General features: G+C 51.0%; 2 protein-coding genes across 6 annotated transcripts in view; one reads left to right on the forward strand and one right to left on the reverse strand.

Annotated features, from left to right (window-relative positions):
- Nucleotides 1-7,340, reverse strand: part of DENND6B (DENN domain containing 6B) — a 41,452-nt gene extending 34,112 nt beyond the window's left edge. For 2 of the 3 annotated variants that reach the window (XM_075924152.2, XM_075924146.2), the window contains exon 1: nucleotides 7,160-7,340. In XM_075924152.2, the coding sequence (XP_075780267.2) occupies nucleotides 7,160-7,303 (144 nt within the window). In that variant the 5' untranslated portion in view covers nucleotides 7,304-7,340. Of the gene's footprint in view, nucleotides 1-4,082; nucleotides 4,191-7,159 lie in introns of all 3 variants that reach the window. The other variant, XM_075924156.2, reaches the window with a different exon arrangement.
- A 12,008-nt stretch (nucleotides 7,341-19,348) lies between these two features.
- Nucleotides 19,349-20,123, forward strand: part of PPP6R2 (protein phosphatase 6 regulatory subunit 2) — a 149,873-nt gene continuing 149,098 nt past the window's right edge. For all 3 annotated transcript variants that reach the window (XM_075924308.2, XM_075924312.2, XM_075924320.2), the window contains exon 1: nucleotides 19,349-19,505. The gene's annotated coding sequence lies outside the window, so the exon portion shown is untranslated. The remainder of the gene's footprint in view (nucleotides 19,506-20,123) is intronic.

Below are 20,123 nucleotides of genomic sequence, written 5' to 3' on the forward strand. Positions count from 1 at the left end.
TTCTGGAAATGCGGTACACAGAACTGGACACAATACTCCAACTGAGGACTAACCAGCGCAGAGTAGGGTAGAAGAATGACTGCTCGTGTCTTACTCACAACGCTCCTGTTAATGCCGCCCAGAACCATGTTGGCTTTTTTTTGCGACAATGTCACACTATTGACTCGTATTTACCTTGTGGCCCACTCTGACTCCTAGATCCCTTTCTGCAGGATCCTTTCTAGACAGTCGCTTCCCATTCTGTGTGTGAGGAACGGATTTTTCCTCCCTTAGTGGAACACTTTGCATTTGTCCTTATTGAACTTCATCCTATTGACCTCGGCCCATTTCTCCAGATCATTTTGAATTCTGACCCATCCTCCAAAGCACTTGCAATCCCTCCCAGCTTGGTATCACCTGCAAACTTAATAAGTGTCCTCTCTATGCCATCATCTAAATCGTGCACAGAGCCCCGAGCTTCTGACCTCGCAGGGCTGATCAGTCGCCTGTGAAGCTGTGCTGCCATGCAGCTTAGAGGGAACACTGCGGGGGACATGCCGCTGCTTTTGGGAGCTGGGTGGAGCAGGGGAAGCCCTAGGCCTCATTCTCCAGTGGAAGTTTGAGGGCCAGATTACAATGATTGAGAGGCTAGATGTGGCCTATAATTTGCCCACTCCTGCTCTAGACAGTGTAAGGAGCTTCTCCAGCTAAGAAAGGAGAAGTAAACTCATTCAGCATTTCTGTCCAGTGGCAACTACAGAAATCTGAGTGCAAGTGACATTCACCAGCAAGATTCTTGCCAGAACAATAAAATCATTCACAACCATAATAATGAGGAATTCTGACACACGAATATTGGTATTACTGATATATCCCACCCAGGATCCATTTGGATAAAAAAGTGTTAAAAAACTACTACTAAGCAGCCATGCACCAACTACCCCCAATAGCCCTTCTGGACAGAAAATAAATCATGTGGCCAAATGCAACTGCACAGGGGAATTTTAGGTAGGCGAGTTACCAGCAGTTAGGAAGCATCTAGCACTGGATGACTTGCAAAACAGGGATTTTCTGGGCACAGTCTAATTCTGAGTGTCTCAGGAGATAGTTCTGTTTCAGAACAGTATGAGAACCACCTGGTATTCAAATCAGAAGCTGTTTTCAAAGCTTGGCTTCTCCTACCAGTCTATTAATAGCGACTGTGGGCTCCAAGCCAGAGCTCTGAAGGTTCACAGGATCAAGCCTGTCCTAGCTCTAGTAATTCCTCATAGCTTCTTTGGCAGACTGGCCTAATCAGCTTCAGTAAATGAGTCAACTATTAGAGACTACGCTGACAGTGCAGCTCACCACACACAAAAGGTACAAGCCTTAAAACCCTGAGAACATTTATGACTGCTACAGAGCAGTATTGAAGGGGCAGATGCGTGGAAAAAAGGCTAAAGAATTATACTTTCAGACACTAAGATGTGATGCATAAGAACTGCCCAGCAGAAGCACAATTATTTTCATAAAACGGCTGGTGTATTTTTGCAATGAGCAACTGAATCCTCACTCAAATCACAACAACCATTTTGATCTTCAGTCCAATTTTTCTCAAACTCTCACTTGAGCTCACACAGAAGAAAAGGTGCAAGAAGAGTCAAATCCTACATGCCTAAGTCTACTCATTCTCAAATGATCAGCCAACTGAGCAGTTCATGACTCCAGTACAACCACACTTTCTGGAAGACTTACTACTAATTCTGATACCACCTCTTCTCAAAGACAAGCCACTCAAATAAAAACTTTCAAATATGGACATTGACCTCGGCCCCTGTATTTGAAACACTTTGGGCCTGATTTTCAGAGATGTGAAGTATGTACTTCAATTAGAGCTGAAGGCAATCAGCATTTTGGAAAATCTGGCCCAAATGTCTCAGGCTGACTATTCAAACATTGAGACCCTCAAAAAAAAAAAATCAAATGTCACTTCTGGAAGTAAGTTGGATCCTTAAAGTTTGCAGATGATACGAAGCAGGGAGGGGGTTGCAACTGCTTTGGAGGATAGGGTCATAATTCAAAATGATCTGGACAAACTGGAGAAATGGTCTGAGGTAAATAGGATGAAGTTTAATAAGAACAAATGCAAAGTGCTCCACTGAAGAAGGAACAATCAGTCTTATACATACAGAATGGGAAGCGACTATCTAGGAAGGAGTACGGCAGGAAGGGATCTAAGGGTTATAGTGGACCACAAGCTAAATACGAGTCCACAGTATGTCGCTGTTGCAAAGAAAGCAAACATGATTCTGGGAGGCATTAACAGGCGTGTTGTGAGCAAGACACGAGAAGTTATTCTTCTGCTCTACTCTGTGTTCATTAGGCCTCAGTTGGAGTAGTGTGTCCAGTTCTGGGCACCGCATTTCAAGAAAGATGTGGAGAAACTGGAGAAGGTCCAGAGAAGAGGAACAAGAATGATGAAAGGTCTAGAGAACATGAGCGATCAGGGAAGACTGAAAGAACTGGGCTTGTTTAGTTTGGAAAAGAGAAGACTGAGTGGGGACATGATAGTGGTTTTCAGGTATCTAAAATGGTGTCACAAGGAGGAGGGAGAAAAATTGTTCTACTTAGCCTCTGAGGATAGGACAAGAAGCAATGGGCTTATACTGCAGCAAGGGTGGTTTAGGTTGGACATTAGGAAAAACTTCCTGTCAGAGTGGTTAAATACTGAAATAAGTTGCCTAGGAAGGTTGTGGAATCTCCATCTCTGGAGATATTTAAGAGCAGGTTAGATAGACATCTATTAGGGATGGTCTAGAGACAATACTGGGTCCTGCCATGAGAGCAGGGGACTGGACTTGATGACATCTCGAGGTCCCTTCCAGTTCTAGTGTTCTGTGATTCTATATCTGCTTCCCCGGTGAAATGAGCTAACAGCACTTACTCAGGAGGAGGCTGGAAATAAGTTAATACTCATTACATACTTTGTGAATGAAACAAATCCAGAATATTTAAGATATAACACTTTGAATTGCAAACATGTACTGTGTATAAACAGGAACATTCCATTGTAAAGATCCCTTGAAATCTAAACAGTAGCCCCAATTGGTTGAAGTCATTCTGTATTCTTTGCAACTAACACCAAGTTAACAGTATGCAGCCTGCTTGTACTGTTGACAAAAGGCCTTTCCACCAAGACTCTCCTGTTGAAATCTACGAGGGCCCTGAGTGTTCTGCTGCTGTCATAGCAACAAAAACTGTATCTCTGGATATGGAGCCTGGTAGTTTAAAATAGCCCCTCTGCACAAAGCGCCTGTGTTTGGAGGGGTGGGGGGAAAGAGGTTGTGCTTTTGTGAAATGGGTTATTTTAGAACTATCAGACCCCATTTTCAGCACTCCACTGTCTGTTTCTATGACAGCAGCAGCCAAGCAGTCAGTGACCTTGTAGAGTTCAATGGAGAATTGCTAGAGGTAAGATCTATTCCCAGCAGCACCTACAGGCTCCTAACTGTTAATGGAGAGAGAGACACAAAGAAAAGAAAAAGACAGAAATATTTTAAAAATTTGCTTATTTCTATTGTCAGGGTGACAGTGAGAATAACCTGAACCAGCCTTATGGAATTAAGATCAACTTACTAGGGTTATCATCTTTGGGATACAGGTTATTAACAATGCAGTTGTGTAAGTGTTGTTCTCTGGTAGGAAGGGGGGAAGCTAATGAACTCGGTCCTTTATCAGACTTGGAACCCTCCCCCCTGCAGGGAGCTATACATAGACTAGTCCAAAATGAATTCTCCAGAAACCACGAGACAAAGAGGAGACTTTTGGGTAAAAAAAAAACTGAGTTTAAAGTGCCTCCTAATACAGCAGGCAGGCAGACAGACAGGACCTCTGGTCTGTGGAGGGCCCCAATCCTCAAGGAATGGTTGGAAGGACTTGGCCTACTGAGGCTGTTTGTTCTGAGCTGGAGTTAAGATGAACTGGTAACCATGGGGACTCCTGTAAGATGGGGGGTTGAAGGACTCATCTGCCAGAATCCATGTTAGGAATTGAGAAGTTCCAGATAAACTTGTGCGTGTGAGTTTTTATTGATTTTAACGCGCCTTCTCTGGAATGCTTTTTACCTTACATTTGGCTTCCTTAGAAAGCATGGTGCAGTAACTTAGGGCTGTCGGCAACCATTATCGTCAGTCTCTGAGCAGAAAGCAAGCAGGTCTGTTTATGCAGACTATCTGTGCAGGAAATACAGTAAAACTGTTCAGCCTGGACATACCCTGGTCAGAAGAGAATAAGTTGCAGTTCTGCACCTCAGAGAGGCAACAGCTGGGGAACAGGAAGTCTGAGAGTGGATACCCTTGCTGGACCCCTGGGGGGAAATACAGGTACAGTTGCCCTCAACTGGGATAGTCACTTCATAGGCTATTTGAGGAAACATGCTGGTGTATGACTCAGAACCTATGTAATTATATCTGATTCCTGCGTCAGCTGATGCCTACTTTTGTAACACCTATTATAGGGTTTGAACACCACACTACCAAAGCCCTGACTTAAGCCAATGGAACACTTTCCATTCAAGACTGAATATCTGTGCTCAGGGATCACTGTGCAAACAGCATACAAATCATGCAATGTTTGGAAACATGCAATTCCTAGGCCACACTGTCAGCTGTAAAGGTGCATTAAGAGTTTCCATTCATTTGATAGCTCCACAATACAAATTAGTCTTGCCTTCATGCATATTGTTGTTAAAAGCAAGAACTGTGCACCCGGTCGGCTCCAATTTCATGGCTTATATACAGATCTAGAGCAGCAGGAGGATGGAAGGAATTTACTGGTTTAATAACACTGAAAGCATCCAGATACCACTGGAAGAATTATCTTTAGAACAAATATTTGAGACTGCACAGTTTCAAAGAGCCTTAAAGCACAGCTGAGAAAATTAGGTCACTAGTGTTTTTAATTTTTGTACATCTCCAAAAGCTAGTTAGGCACTTTGAAAAAATAAAATAAAGTCTAGTAGGCAGTTAAGAAGCTCCAGGATTTAGAATGATTGTGTCCACAGTACAAAGAAGGAATAATTTTTCACTCTCCTGTTTCATAGGTGGACAGCAAGGTTTGAAGGGAGGGGTTGTTTGCCTTCTTTTCAGGAATAACGTCAGTATCCATTTATTTAGTGAGAAGCCAAACAGACAGTGCCAAAGAAAGGCAACAGTAAGGCACATGTTAAGAATTCTCAAACTTAGTCACAAGGTAAACTGTAAGTAAATTGTCCTTCACCTATTTTGTATCTAAAGGAGCACAAAGCAACTTTCCCATTGCTTAATATCTAGGTGCAGCCCTCAGCAATTTCAGGTCTCAGAATGCAAATGTTGCTTCAATCAGATCTACCTCTATTGCATAACTGTGGTGGCCATATGTGGAATACGCCCTACTCTAGATCTAAGACACATCACTGCTGTTGCATGGATTTCCACTAACATGCAGAAAGAACACCTTTTTTGGGCACCTGTGCATCTTCATGCACAGATTGCCAGAGGCTGCTGCAAAAAGTACAGCACCCACCCAACCTGAGCAAAGTGGAAATGCTTTTCTCCCAACCTTTATATCCCTTTCGCGGTGCCACTGGCAAAGGCAAAATTCGTTTAAGTATTTATGAAGTGTCAGTCTGAAGGTGTGCACAGCAGCTGGGAGGGTGCTGTCCAGCATGGGTAGACAGGTACGCGTTAGCATGCTAAAAACAGCAGTGTGGCCATAGTGACACAGGTCCCAGTTCAGGCTAGCCACTCATGCAACACATCCTTGATCTTAGCCACACGGCTATTTTGTGTGTGCTAGTGTGAACCAAGCTTGTGTGTCCATTTACCCCAGGCCTAGGCAAAATACCCTCCACAGGCTGGATCCGTACCATAGCCCTTCCCACTCACCTCCATAGACCAGCTTTGCCCTCATCTCCCACCTGGCCCATACTACCAGACCCTGCTCACCACCCTGGCACCGCAAACAGAGTGTGTGTGGGGGGTATCTCCCAGTACGCCTCACCCCTATGGCTTCCTCCCTTCAGGTCCCTATCACTCTATGCCCCCTCATACTCACCTCCATGCCCCCCATTCTGCCTACCATGTACCCCCTGGCATTCTCCCTGCTGATTCCAAAGACCCTTTCACCTCCATGTCCCTGGCCCCATCCCCCTCACCCCATGTTCTTCTTCACCTCCATGCCCCCAGAAGCCCCCCTCACTCCTGCCTGCCCATGGCCCTCTTCACATGCATAGCCTCAAAGCTCCCTTCAGCCCATACACCCATGGATCCTGATCTCTCTGCCCATATCCTGTCATACTCCATTGCATCCTCATCTCCATACCCAAGCCCCTCTCACTCCATGCTGCCCATAGTCCCCTCACCCTAACTTCCCCATGACGTCTCACACAGCCCCCCATGGCCCCACACAGCCTCCCTCACGCCCCATTTCTGCAGCCGCCTTCGTCCCGCCTCCCATGGACCCACGCGGCCCCTCACCCTACTCCCCTGTGGCTCCCAAAGGCCCCACGCCATGCCTTCATCCTGCCCCCTCCTGCAACCCCTCCACTCTGACCTCCATGGCAACACGTAGCCGCCCCCTTCCTCCCACTGCCGCTCACCCTGCCTCCCTCCAGTTCCCAATGGCCCCACATGGCACATTCATCCCACCTTCTCCCTGAAATCCCCCACAGCCCCCGCCCCCCACGGCCCCATTGCCCTCCATAGCCTGCCCTGCAGCCCCACCTCCCACAGCCCCCTTACCTCTCATAGCCCCGCCCCCACAGCCCCCTTGTCCCCATAGCCCCGCCCCCACAGCCCCCATAGCCCCGCCCCCTTGGCCCCCTTGCCCCGCCCCCTTGGCCCCCTTAGCCCCATAGCCCCGCCCCCACAGCCCCCTTGGCCCCATAGCCCCGCCCCCACAGCCCCATTGCCCTCCATAGCCTGCCCTGCAGCCCCACCTCCCACAGCCCCCTTACCTCTCATAGCCCCGCCCCCACAGCCCCCTTGTCCCCATAGCCCCGCCCCCACAGCCCCCTTGGCCCCATAGCCCCGCCCCCACAGCCCCCTTGGCCCCATAGCCCCGCCCCCACAGCCCCCTTACCTCTCATAGCCCCGCCCCCTTGGCCCCATAGCCCCGCCCCCACGGCCCCCTTGCCCCATAGCCCCGCCCCCACCCCCCTTACCTCCATGGCCTGTCCCAGCTCCAGGTCGAAGGTGACGACGCAGACACACTCCAGCCAGGCGGAGAAGCGGGCCCAGGGCAGGGGGGAGGCGCCCGGCTCCGGGTGGCCGCGGGCCCGGGGGTCGGCGCTGCGCAGCGCGTCCATGGCAGCGGCAGCCCCGCCCCGCCCCCGCGGCCCCGCGCGCCCCGCCCCGCCGCCGCCGCAGCGCCCCCTGCCGCCCGGGAGGACGCGCCGCGCGGGCCAGGACCATCGAGAGGGCCTCCCGCCCGCTAGAGCGGCCACCGCGCCGCTCCGCCGCGCAGCGAGCCAGCGAGTCCGGCAGGCAAGGCGGGGGGCGCGGGCGGGGCTGGCCGCCACGTGGGGCGGTCTGGGCACTGCAGCCTGGCAGGCTCGCGGGGGGGGGCTGGGACTCCTGGGATCCACCCCCCTCCCCACTCTCTGCCTCAGTTTACCCAGCCTGGGATCCACCCCCCTCCCCACTCTCTGCCTCAGTTTACCCAGCCTGGGATCCACCCCCCTCCCCACTCTCTGCCTCAGTTTACCCAGCCTGGGATCCACCCCTCTCCCCACTCTCTGCCTCAGTTTACCCAGCCTGGGATCCACCTCCCTCCCCACTCTCTGCCTCAGTTTACCCAGCCTGGGATCCACCCCTCTCCCCACTCTCTGCCTCAGTTTACCCAGACTGGGATCCACCCCCCTCCCCACTCTCTGCCTCAGTTTACCCAGCCTGGGATCCACCCCTCTCCCCACTCTCTGCCTCAGTTTACCCAGCCTGGGATCCACCCCCCTCCCCACTCTCTGCCTCAGTTTACCCAGACTGGGATCCACCCCCCTCCCCACTCTCTGCCTCAGTTTACCCAGACTGGGATCCACCCCCCTCCCCACTCTCTGCCTCAGTTTACCCAGACTGGGATCCACCCCCCTCCCCACTCTCTGCCTCAGTTTACCCAGCCTGGGATCCACCCCCCTCCCCACTCTCTGCCTCAGTTTACCCAGCCTGGGATCCACCCCCCACTCTCTGCCTCAGTTTACCCAGACTGGGACCCACCCCCCTCCCCACTCTCTGCCTCAGTTTACCCAGCCTGGGATCCACCCCCCTCCCCACTCTCTGCCTCAGTTTACCCAGACTGGGATCCACCCCCCTCCCCACTCTCTGCCTCAGTTTACCCAGACTGGGATCCACCCCCCACTCTCTGCCTCAGTTTACCCAGCTCTACTTTGGGCTGACAACTGTGATGCTCCTCAGCACTGGGAACTGGCCCTTCCACGGAAGGGACAGGATACAGCATAAACACCAACCCTTCCTTTGGGCCAGGAACCTTTCTAAAGAAGAGCCCCACCATTGCCCAGCGTTTACCCACCTCCCAGCAAGCTAGGTACAAACTGACAAGGGGGAGGAGAGAGACTTCTGACTAAACAATGGCCCAGGGCCAGCAACTCCTATTTTGCTCCACAAGACACACTAACAAAGATACCCTCTGACCTGTGGGGAGCCTGGGACTATAAGCCTAGGTCTACACTACACCAGGCAGGTCTGCTTAAGGTACATTTTGTGTAGCTGGATTTAGCCTATTTTAAGCCAAGCCACTGCAGTGTCTATGCTGCGGGATGCTGAATGAGGAGTACAGGATGCTAGCGGGGGCTGCCTTCAGCATTCATTGGGGGGGGGGGGGAGCCTACATTAGACCTGCTAAATTGAATGTTAGAAGCTCAACCTCCAAAGGGTTGATCTCCATCCATAGCACAGACGTACCCTAAAAGTGCAGCTCTGGTCAGAATGAATATGAATTGCAGAATGGTGTGTAAAACCTGTGACTGTAATAGTATTGCGGGCTGTTAAAATTGAGGTGGTAAAACTGAGTGTGGAAGGGTTTCACTGCATTTTGCCTCTTCTCTAGAAGATTTGGCTGCAGCCTCACATTAAAAAAAAGATCCCCAAACAGCAAAATGACCCAAGGTTCCTAGTTAAACTGAAAATAATTTGGAAAAAATCTTTTCAGGGAAGATTCACAAAGGTGCTAATAAACTTTAATGCTCAGGAGTTGGTGTAGAACAGGAAATCCTGTGAATTAGGATCAATTTATTCATGGACATAACAGCTAGTAGCCTCTTCTGTTCCTTGAACTGCTGTTATGTCCACTCTTCAGTGAATGGGAATTAAGGAGAGTCTGAAGACTGAAATAGTTGTCAATCAGTATCCACGTAATAAATTTGGGATTTTGCAATATACCCATTCTCTTTTCAATTAAGCTAATTCCTGAATCTCTGCAGCATGTGCTAGTGCCTGAGAAAAAAAATACTGACACTATGCACAGAAAATAGCCAGCCTGTTTCCATTACGGGGCAGTTTACCCTACAAGGAGAGGTTGATTTAAGCTACGCTATTTGAGTTACATTCAGGGGCGGCCCGAGGCGGGCTGCCGGCAGCTGGCGCCCCAGGCGGAATGCACGATCGGTGCCCCCGCCTCCACAGCCCTCAATGACGTGACGTCATCATTGGGTGCCCCGTTTAACGCGGCACCCTAGGCGACAGCCGAGTTGGCCTATACGCACGGGCCACCCCTGGTTACATTGGTAGTGAAACTCAAGTTGACATAGCTTAGATCTACTTACTGTGGGGGGCCACACTGCTCAGGGTCAACAGATAAAAACCTCTCCTGTTGAATACCTTTAGGCCACGTCTACACTAAGGGCACATCTAGACTGCCTGTGGCTTTCAAAAGAAGATATGCAAATTTGGTGCAAATTTGCATATCTTCTTCCGATCCCATTTTCGGAAGAGTTTTTTCAGAAAAAAAAAAACAGTCTAGACGTGATTCTTTCGAACCCCCCCCCCTTTTTTGAAAGAACCCTGTACATCTCATTCTTTTAGGAAGAAGGCTTCTTTCGAAAAAAGGGTGTTTTTTTTCCGAAAGAACCACATCTATACTGCTTTTTAAAAAAAAAAAAAAAAAAAAAGTCTGAAAACGGGATCGGAAAAAGATATTCAAATTCGATCGGAAAAAGATATTCAAATTCGCACTAAATTTGCATATCTTTTTTCGAAAGCCGCGGGCAGTCTAGATGCGCACTACAGGAGAAAGTCGACCTCAGATACACAACTCCAGCTACGTGAATAGCGTAGCTAGAGTCAGCATACTTTAGGTTGAATTTCCATGGCATCACCATTGCAGGAAGTTGACAGGCAAAACTCTCCCATCAACTTCCCTTACTCTTTGTGACCTGGTAGAGTACTGGAGTTGACAGAGGTGCAATCTGCAGTCGATTTAGCTGGTTTTTACTAGACCTGCTAAATGAAACCCCTGATAAATCAAACTCCACAGCTTTGATCTCCCTGTAAGTGGAGACAAGCCTGTAACTCATTCTGCAGGAGTACCGGAGTCAACAGGAGAGTGATTGGTGGTTGAGTTAGTGGGTCTTTACTAGATTCACTAAATCGATGGCCAGTGGATCGATCCACACCAAAGTGAGAAAGGCCCTTTGTTATGTGAAATACATAACGTGCACTAAACTCTATGTACCACTTAAAGGAGGGGTTCTCAAACTCCATTGCATTGCTACCCCTCTGTGACAACAAAACGTACCGCATGATCCAAGTGTGAAGCATAAATCTGCCCAAGTCCCATCACCCCAGGCCAGGGGGCCAAAGCCAAAGTAATTTGAGCTCCATCTGCCAGGGCCGAAGCCCATGAGCTCTGACTTCAGCCCCGGGGGGTAGTGCTCAGGCTTCGACTTCAAGCTCTGGATCCCAGCAAGTCTACGCCAGCCAGCCCCGTCGACCCCGTTAAAATGGGGTTGTGACCCAATTTGAGACCTGCTGACTTAAAGGTTTACGTGAGATTTCAGTGATGCATAGGCCTTGTGAGATCCAATGCCCAGGATGAATTTCATGCAAACTGCTGAAGGAATGAATAATGAAAAATAAATTCTTTTTTTTTTTCATTCTTTCAGGACAGTCATCTACGGTATCATTAGTAGCAATTTTTAGTTTAAAAAAATAATATACATACGATTGGACAGAGACTGTCTCTTTATTATATGTTTGTATAATTCTTAGCACACAATAGGGCTGTGGCTTCTGGGTGCTCCCACAGTATAAATAATTTTAAAAAATCATCATTTTATCTTGTATTCAGCTCTGCACTTTGTCTGACTGAAGGCAGGTGACAGAGAAAGAAGCAGACGCAGATCTTCAATACAGTTGAGATTAAAATGTTGAGAGGGTTGCTTGGAGATACAAGGATGGACCACGGTCTCCATGAACAAATTATGGGAAAGGGCAGGAAACCAAGTGTGGAAAACTGAGGGTGTCCAGGCTTAGATGGTTTGGGCCTGTGATGAGAGGACTGGAAGAATATACAGGAAACATGACATTAAATTCAGGCTGTGTCTACAGAGTTAAACTGACTGAAGTTATGTCAACGATCAGAAGTCACTTGAATAGTATCAGTTGTGCACATCCCCACGTCCCGCCGTGTGCTGGCAGAGTGTGTACTAGAGTAGTTGCTCTTGCATCATCAGAGGGAGGGTTGCATCACAGGTCGCTATTCCATTGCACAACTCACCTCCCTGTGTCACCCTCTGCCACCGGTAGCTCTGGGAACATCATGGGGATGTGTTCGCTGTCCCATGGGGTAGTTCCACCCGTCCCATCAGGCCATGGGCTTTCTATTTCATTTTGTGTTGTTCCTCAGCTGCCCTGGCAAACTCGGCACCTGCCACCCCTGCCTGAGCTACTGACCAGCCTGGAAGTGGGCTGTTTTCCCCCGCAAGCTCATGACACCATCTACAGTTTCTGTTAGTCTCTACGGTGCTGAAGGATTATTCTTTATTTTTAAGAGGTTTTTTTATGAGCACCACGCAGCTGGATCTGCACAATTTAACGAGAGGCAAAATAGAAACCGATTCCTGCCGTGAGGGCGGGGGACTGGACTTGACCATCTCTCGTGGTCCCTTCCAGTTCTAGTGTTCTATGAAGTGAATCAGTGAAAACAGATAATTCAACATTGCTGCTGGTGTTCACGGAGCAGCTTGCCATGGCGGGCCATTAGTGCTGAGCGGGATCCCAAGACGATTAGGGCGGTGAGCTGGTCATGGGGGGTCACAGAAGTCACCCATTCCATTACTTCCCAGAACCTCCAGGACTTCTGCCAGCAGCCAGTGCAGCTGGCCTGGGGGCCGCCTCAGCAGCTCAGGCAGCAGCCACTTTAGCCACTGCTGGGACAGTTGCAGGCCACTTCAGCACCCCTCTCACAACAACAGTCGGACTTTGAAGGTGAGGGGGGCCAGGGCCGGGTGTTGGGGCACAGGAGAGGGTGAGGGTTCTGGTTAGCGCTGATCTTGGGAGCGCTCCAGAAGCAGTGACATCTCTCCCTCAGCTTCTAGGCTGTGGTGGGCAATGATTTTTGAAGGGGCGGCACTCCAAGAATTTGGTAAGTGGTCAAGGGCCACAATCTCCCATGATATTAATGGAGGAGGTGCAAGGTCTGGAATAGGAGTTGGGTGCAGAAGGGAGCTTGGGGTAAGGGACTGGGGTGCAGGATGGGAAGTGGTATCTGGGAGGGAGTTTGGATGAAGGAGGGGGTTGTGACCTGGGGCAGGAGACTAAGATGCAGGAGAGGGTTGTGAACTGTGGAAGGAGTTCAGAAGGGGGTGCAGGGATGTAGGTTGCAACTAGGGGTAAGGGATTGGAGTGCAAGGACTAGGAGGGGGTTGTGACCTGGAGGAGGAATATAGAAAGGGGTGCAGGGTCTGGGAAGCGGTATGGGTGCAGGAGCTGGGGTGCAGAGAGTTAAGCTACGTCTACACTGGCAGCTCCTTGCGCAAGAACTCTTCCAGAAGAGAGCGTCTACACAGGCATGTGCTTTTGCGCACGAGCATCCGTGCCAGTGTAGACGCTCTTTTGCGTGAGAAAGCTCTGATGGCCATTTTAACCGTCGGGCTTTCTTGCGCAAGAAATTCATGTTGCCTGTCTACACTGGCCTCTTCTGGAAGAGCTCTTGCGCAAAAGGGCTTCTTCCTGAGCAGGAGCGTCAGAGTTCTGGCGCAAGAAGCCCTGATTTCATACATTAGAACGCCAGTTTACTTGCACAAGAACACACGGCCAGTGTAGACAGGCAGCAAGTTTTTGCGCAAGAGCAGCTGCTTTTACGCAAGATCGCGCCAGTGTAGACACAGCCCTAGGGTTATGTAGGGAGTGTGGGCTGGAGTGACAGAGGCAGGCTTTGGCTGGGAGTCACTTACCTGGGCAGCTCCTGGCCAGCAGCCCTGCCTAGCAGGTTGCTCAGCCAGGCAGGAGCCATGTGTGGTGCTCTGAATGCTGTGAGGTGGGGGGGGTGGGAGGGAGGAGTACTTCTTGTGCTGCCTGTCCTGCAATAGGCAGCTCCCATTGACTGGAAAATGACCAATGGGAACTGAAAGATTGTGCTGGGGGCAAAGGCAGTATGCAAAGCCTCTCCCCTCCTCCCCTGGGCTCGCAGCGTTCAGAGAGCTGCTCTGAGCAACATGCAGGGACAGAGCAGGCAGGGAGCTAGGCTGAGGCTCCCACTGTGCCTGCGGGACAGGTCCGGTGGTTTGGTGGGCTGGATTCAACCCTCAAGCCGTATTTTGCCTGCTCCTGGCATAGATGGCCAGGCTCTGTTGTTAATTTCTTCCTCTTCTACCAACTAACAGAGTACGAGAGCTCACTCTGCTATGCAGTATCAAAGCAAAATGAGCACTTACCAGAGCTCCCCTCTCCTACACCCTGTGCGCCAGAGGTGGGGGGCTGGGACTGGACCCTCCCCTGCCACCGGATGACCCTGCCGTTTGCTCCATATCCTCCTCCTGCCCCTTTTGCCAACCACTTTGCCACTAGGGTTGACTCTCTGGCCACGGCCTCCAGTTCCCCTGAAGTATCTGTGGGGCTCTTGGCAGTGGAGGTGAGGTTCCCACCAAGGGTGGTGTGCAGTTCCTTAAACTCTTTGGCGCCACACCAGAGTGAGAGCTAGCCTCCCTTGCCTTCTGGTAGGCCAGCCGCAGCTCCTTGATGTTGGCCTAGCATGGTTGCATTTTCTGTGTGTTGTGGACAAGAACTGACTTTTGTCGCTAAAACCGTGTAGCGTAGACCAGGACTTAGGAGTCCAAGAGCAGGGGCGGAGAACCTAAAACTAGATGCACGGATGCTATACAAAAGGGTTTGCTGAGCATTGGCATTTCTGAGGAGCTGCTTCTAGACAGAATGGAAAGGGACTCAAAGAGCCACCCCCAAATAGATGGTAGAAAGGCTAGAAGTAAAAGAATTGATTGGATGTTAATAAACTGACATTGCCCTGCATGAGAAGCTAAAAATGTAAATGTAGAGCCGGTGGAGTCACTCCAGATTTACACCACTGTAATATGGAGCAGAATCTGGCCCAGTGACTAGAAACTGCATTAAAATCATTTAACAGATGTAGATATTGGGATAGAGAGTACGCTTATTAAGTTTGCAGATGATACCAAACTGGGTGGGGTTGCGACTTCTTTGGAGGATAGGGACATAATTCAAAATGACCTTAGCAGGTTAGAGAAATGGTCAGAGGTAAACAGGATGAGGTTTAATAAAGAGAAATGCAAAGTGCTCCACTTAGGAAGGAACAATCAGTTCCATACATACAAGATGGGAAGCGACTGTCTAGGAAGGAGCATGGCGGAAAGGGATCTAGGGGTCATAGTGGACCACAAGTTGAATATGAGTCAACAGTGTGATGCTGTTGCAAAAAAAGCAAATATGATTCTAGGTTGTATCAACAGGTGTGTTGTAAGCAAAACTCGTGAAGTCATTCTGCCGCTCTACTCTGCACTAGTTAGGCCTCAGCTGGAGTACTGTGCCCAGTTCTGGGCGCCACATTTCAAGAAAGATGTGGAGAAATTGGAAAGGGTACAGAGAAGAGCGACAAGAATGATTAAAGGTTTAGAGAACATGACCTATGAAGCCAGGCTTCATGAACTGGGCTTGTTTAGTTTGGAAAAAAGAAGATTAAGGGGGGACATGATAGCGGTTTTCAAATATCTAAAAGGGTGTCACAAGGAGGAAGGAGAAAATTTGTTCCTCTTGGTTTCTGAGGACAGGACAAGGAGTAATGGGCTTAAAGTGCAGCAGGGGAGGTTTAGATTGGACATTAGGAAAAAATTCCTAACTGTCAGGGTGGTCAAATATTGGAATAAATTGCCAAGGGAGGTGGTGGAATCTCCCTCTCTGGAGATATTTAAGGACAGGTTAGATAGACATCTGTCAGGGATGGTGTAGACAGAGCTTGGTCCTGCCTTGAGGGCGGGGGGCTGGACTCGATGACCTCTCGAGGTCCCTTCCAGTCCTATTATTCTATGATTCTATGATTCTAACAGACTATTGTATTTGTCCAGATAGAGAGAAATCCCTTTACCAATACAAACTATATTTGGTGTCCTTTCCCTCCTATGTGTCTGTCCAAGATACTGATTGTTAAGCTTTAAATCTGAGCTTGACTGTTCGTCTGCCCTGTAATCTGAGTCTTGGAAGATGTAATTGTCAAGGGAGACATCTGGAGCTCACCCAGGATCTGTGCTGGCCTTGTGCCCATTATTGTTCCTCTTTGAAATGACAGTGCACATTTCTTTAGTATGTCTTCTGCCTATTGTTTGCTTCTCAGAGGTTCCTAGACCTATCACTACCATTCTTACTTAATCTTTTTGGCAAACACTTGCCCAGATAAAATGTATGTGTGGTGGTGACAGCTGTACGAATTTCCTTGATTCCTTGAAGGCATTTTATAGAAGGGGAAAACTATTTGGCTGAATTCGCTGGTCTTTTTGGTTCACATGGACTCCACTTTAATATTCTTAATCGGACTTCTCAAGCCCTTTCTCTACAAATAAACAGATTTAAATGATCTTAAATTCCTTTTAAATTTTTGCTTCATTTGTCTCCTCGGTAACTTAGCCTATTTAGTTGTCCAGGGAGAAATTCAGTGCCATAATACAATTTTTCTGCAATCTGAGATGCATGTGTATCTGAGATCCTAGACTCAACAAATTAAAGGTTGTATTGTAATATTGTATCGTCTGGGAAAACTTGTGACCTCATGGTTAAAGACTGCACCAGAATGCATACACATGGTAACCGAGGCAGGCTTTGGCATTCAATCTTAACATTGATATTTCTTAACTTTTTGAGGGGTTCTGATGATCTGAGGCTCGGCCCCGGAGTATTTCACTTGGTTGTTGTAGAGCTTTTACTTGGGCTTCCCAAGTGTTCTGGGCCTGTGACGTTTAGGAATTCTGTGGCAGAGAGATGCAGAGAACTTCTGGTCTGCAGAGAAGGTAAGTAAGCTCCCAAACTCTAGACTAGAGGACGAGGCCTGCCAGAGTTCAATTTTCCTGAGGTATCTAAGAACCACGGGTCCAGAGTTTTATTCCTATGAAGTTCCCAAATTCTGACCATATTTTTGCACTTAAGGTCCTGCAGAACTTAAGCGTATTTGGGGGCTGACCTCACCAAAGCTCTCACTAATCTCTCCTCATATGGCAGTCATTCCATACCCCTAATATTTTTATGTTGCCCTTTTCTGAACTTTTTCCAATGCCGATGTATCTTTTTTGAGAGGAGGTGACCACATCGGTACGCAGTATTCAAGACGTGAGTGTTCCATAGATTAAAAGAGAGGCAATAAAATATTCACTGTCTTATTCTCTATCCCCTTCTTAATGATTCCCAGTATCCTGTTTAAAAGTCATCGAAGAGGCCCTGCCTTAAAGAGCTTACAGACTAACTCCAGGTCTACTGGAAACATTTGCAGGTGTAGTAACACCAATTAGGAATTGTGTGTGTGTGTGTGTGTGTGTGTAATAAGCCTATATTTGCAAAAGCCCTAGTGTGGATAGAGTTCTACTAGTAAAACCACCCTTATACTGTATACATTATACTACCAAAAACACTTTTTTGCCTGTATAAACTGTGCCTACATTAGGGGTGTATGCCGGTTTAGTGTTACTGGAAAAAATCTTTTCTCCTGAAGACAGGGTTGCCAGGTGTCCGGTTTTCACCCAGACTGTCCGTTATTTGGGTCCCCCGTCCGGTTAAAAAACCAGAAAATACTGGACATGTGAACTGTCCAGTATTTCCTGTTTCCCTCGGACAGAAGCCTGGCGGGGACAATTTTCCCCTGCAGTGTCTGGTGGGGGCCGGGGAGTTAGGAGCACAGGGCCATTTAAAGTCGTGGTGCCCCTTTTTTTTTTCTTAACAACTTTGGTTTCCCCCTTTTTTTTCTCAACGGAATTTTTCCTGGTGTTTTGTTTTGTTTTTTTGCGGGGAGGGGGGAGATGTTCGGTATTTTTTGTTAAACCATCTGGCAACCCTACCTGAAGATTTGGCCATCATCTCCAAACCTGCAAAGACTTGCATGTGAGTAACTTTATTTATGTGAGTAGCCCTTTAGACTTCCATGAAATAACACAAATGCTGAACATTAAGACTGAAAGTATTTGCAGGATGAAGGCCTAAATAAGACAGGCAAAGGGAAGACAAGACACACTGAGAGACTATGGGAAATGGTCCAATGTGACATTTTTCAAATTCCAAGTAATCATTTTCTTGTACCAGGCTGGCATGTAGAGGGCAGTTGAACTGATTTTTAAAAAGAGCTTCAGAGAACATCCTGGCAATTACAGGCGGGATGGGGGTGGATCAGGGCGGGAAAGAGCGGAGCAGGAGTGAGGCCTGGGGTAGAGGTGAGGGTTGTCCCAGCCCTCCTCCCTAAGGATGGTAGAAGAGAAATCATGGTTTTTTTGGGGGCTGAGGGGGCGCTGGTCAGTACCCAGCAACTGGTAGAAACTATGGTAAAAACAAAATGATCAGACCAATCAATAATGTGTTTTGTGGGGAAAGAGCCAATGTGGCTTTTTTAAGGGAAATCATGCCTCACTAATCTATTAGGATTCTTTAAGGGTGTTAACAAGCACATGGATACAGGGAGTCAATCAATATTTATACCAGGTCTTTCACCAAACTTAAGAGCATAAGTACCCATAGTATAAGTAGCCATTCTCCCCCACGCCAAATGCCATTCCCACCCACCACGGAACCTTCCCATCCTCCTCATGGGACCTTCCCAGCTCCCCTCCCCATGTCCATGGAACCTTCCCCCTCCCGCCCATGGGACCTTCCCATCTCCCCTCCCCATGCCCATGGAACCTTCCCCCTCCCGCCCATGGGACCTTCCCATCTCCCTTCCCCATGCCCATGGAACCTTCCCCCTCCCGCCCATGGGACCTTCCCATCTCCCCTCCCCATGCCCATGGAACCTCCCCCCCCCCATGGAACCTTCCCATCTCCCTTCCCCATGCCCATGGAACCTTCCCCCTCCCGCCCATGGGACCTTCCCATCTCCCTTCCCCATGCCCATGGAACCTTCCCCCTCCCGCCCATGGGACCTTCCCATCTCCCCTCCCCATGCCCATGGAACCTCCCCCCCCCCATGGAACCTTCCCATCTCCCTTCCCCATGCCCATGGAACCTCCCCCCCCCCCATGGAACCTTCCCATCTCCCTTCCCCATGCCCATGGAACCTCCCCCCCCCATGGAACCTTCCCATCTCCCTTCCCCATGCCCATGGAACCTCCCCCCCCCCCATGGAACCTTCCCATCTCCCCTCCCCATGCCCATGGAACCTTCCCCCCCCCCATGGAACCTTCCCATCTCCCCTCCCCCCATGGAACCTTCCCATCTCCCCTCCCCCCCCCATGGAACCTTCCCCCCCCATGGAACCTTCCCATCTCCCCTCCCCATGCCCATGGAACCTTCCCCCCCCCCCAGGGAACCTTCCCATCTCCCCTCCCCATGCCCATGGAACCTTCCCCCCCCCCATGGAACCTTCCCATCTCCCCTCCCCATGCCCATGGAACCTTCCCCCCCCCCATGGAACCTTCCCATCTCCCCCTCCCCCCATGGAACCTTCCCCCCCCAGGGAACCTTCCCATCTCCCCTCCCCCCCCCATGGAGGGAACCTTCCCATCTCCCCTCCCCCCCCCCATGGCCCATGGGACCTTCCCATCTCCCTCCCCCATGCCCATGGGACCTTCCCATCTCCCTCCCCCCTGCTCCTACCCTGGAGCTGCCCAGCGGCTTCACGTGCCTGTCACTCCATTGGCCCCGCCCACTCCGCGCGGCAGGCCCGCCCCCTTCCCGGGTCTGGGCAGGCCGCTCCCGCCGCCATTTTGGAGCGAGCGAGCCTGCGGCGGCCGAGCCCTCAGCCCGGCGCCCGGTGACAGCGCGACCCGCCGCCGCCCCTCGCGCCTCTGCAGCCGGGGAGCGGCCGCGCCTCGGGCCGCGCGGGGAGGCCCCGAGCAGGTGAGAGCGCGGCCGAGCCCGGGGTCCCTGGGGACGGAGCCGCCGCGCGCCCGGCTCCCTGCCGGCAGCGCCCCCCCCCCCAGCCCCCCCCGGGCCCCCCCGCCCCCCCGAACCCCCCCGAGCTCCCTGCCGGCAGCGCCCCCGAGCCCCCCCCCGGGCCCCCCGAACCCCCCCGAGCTCCCTGCCGGCAGCGCCCCCCGAGGCCCCCCCCCCCCCGAGCTCCCTGCCGGCAGCGCCCCCCAGCCCCCCCGGGCCCCCCGGGCCTGCCCCCCCCCCCGAGCTCCCTGCCGGCAGCGCCCCCGAGCCCCCCCGGCCCCCCGCCCCCCCGAACCCCCCCGAGCTCCCTGCCGGCAGCGCCCCCGAGAGCCCCCCCGGGCCCCCCGGGCCTGCCCCCCCGAACCCCCCCGAGCTCCCTGCCGGCAGCGCCCCCGAGAGTCCCCCCGGGCCCCTCCGGGCCTGCCCCCCGAACCCCCCCGAGCTCCCTGCCGGCAGCGCCCCCGAGAGCCCCCCGGACCCCCCCGGGCCTGCCCCCCCGAACCCCCCCAAGCTCCCTGCCGGCAGCGCCCCCGAGAGCCCCCCGGACCCCCCCGGGCCTGCCCCCCCGAACCCCCCCGAGCT

The sequence above is a fragment of the Pelodiscus sinensis genome, chromosome 1 (genome assembly GCF_052426305.1).
Source record: "Pelodiscus sinensis isolate ZL-2025 chromosome 1, ASM5242630v1, whole genome shotgun sequence".
NCBI lineage: Eukaryota > Metazoa > Chordata > Testudines > Trionychidae > Pelodiscus > Pelodiscus sinensis.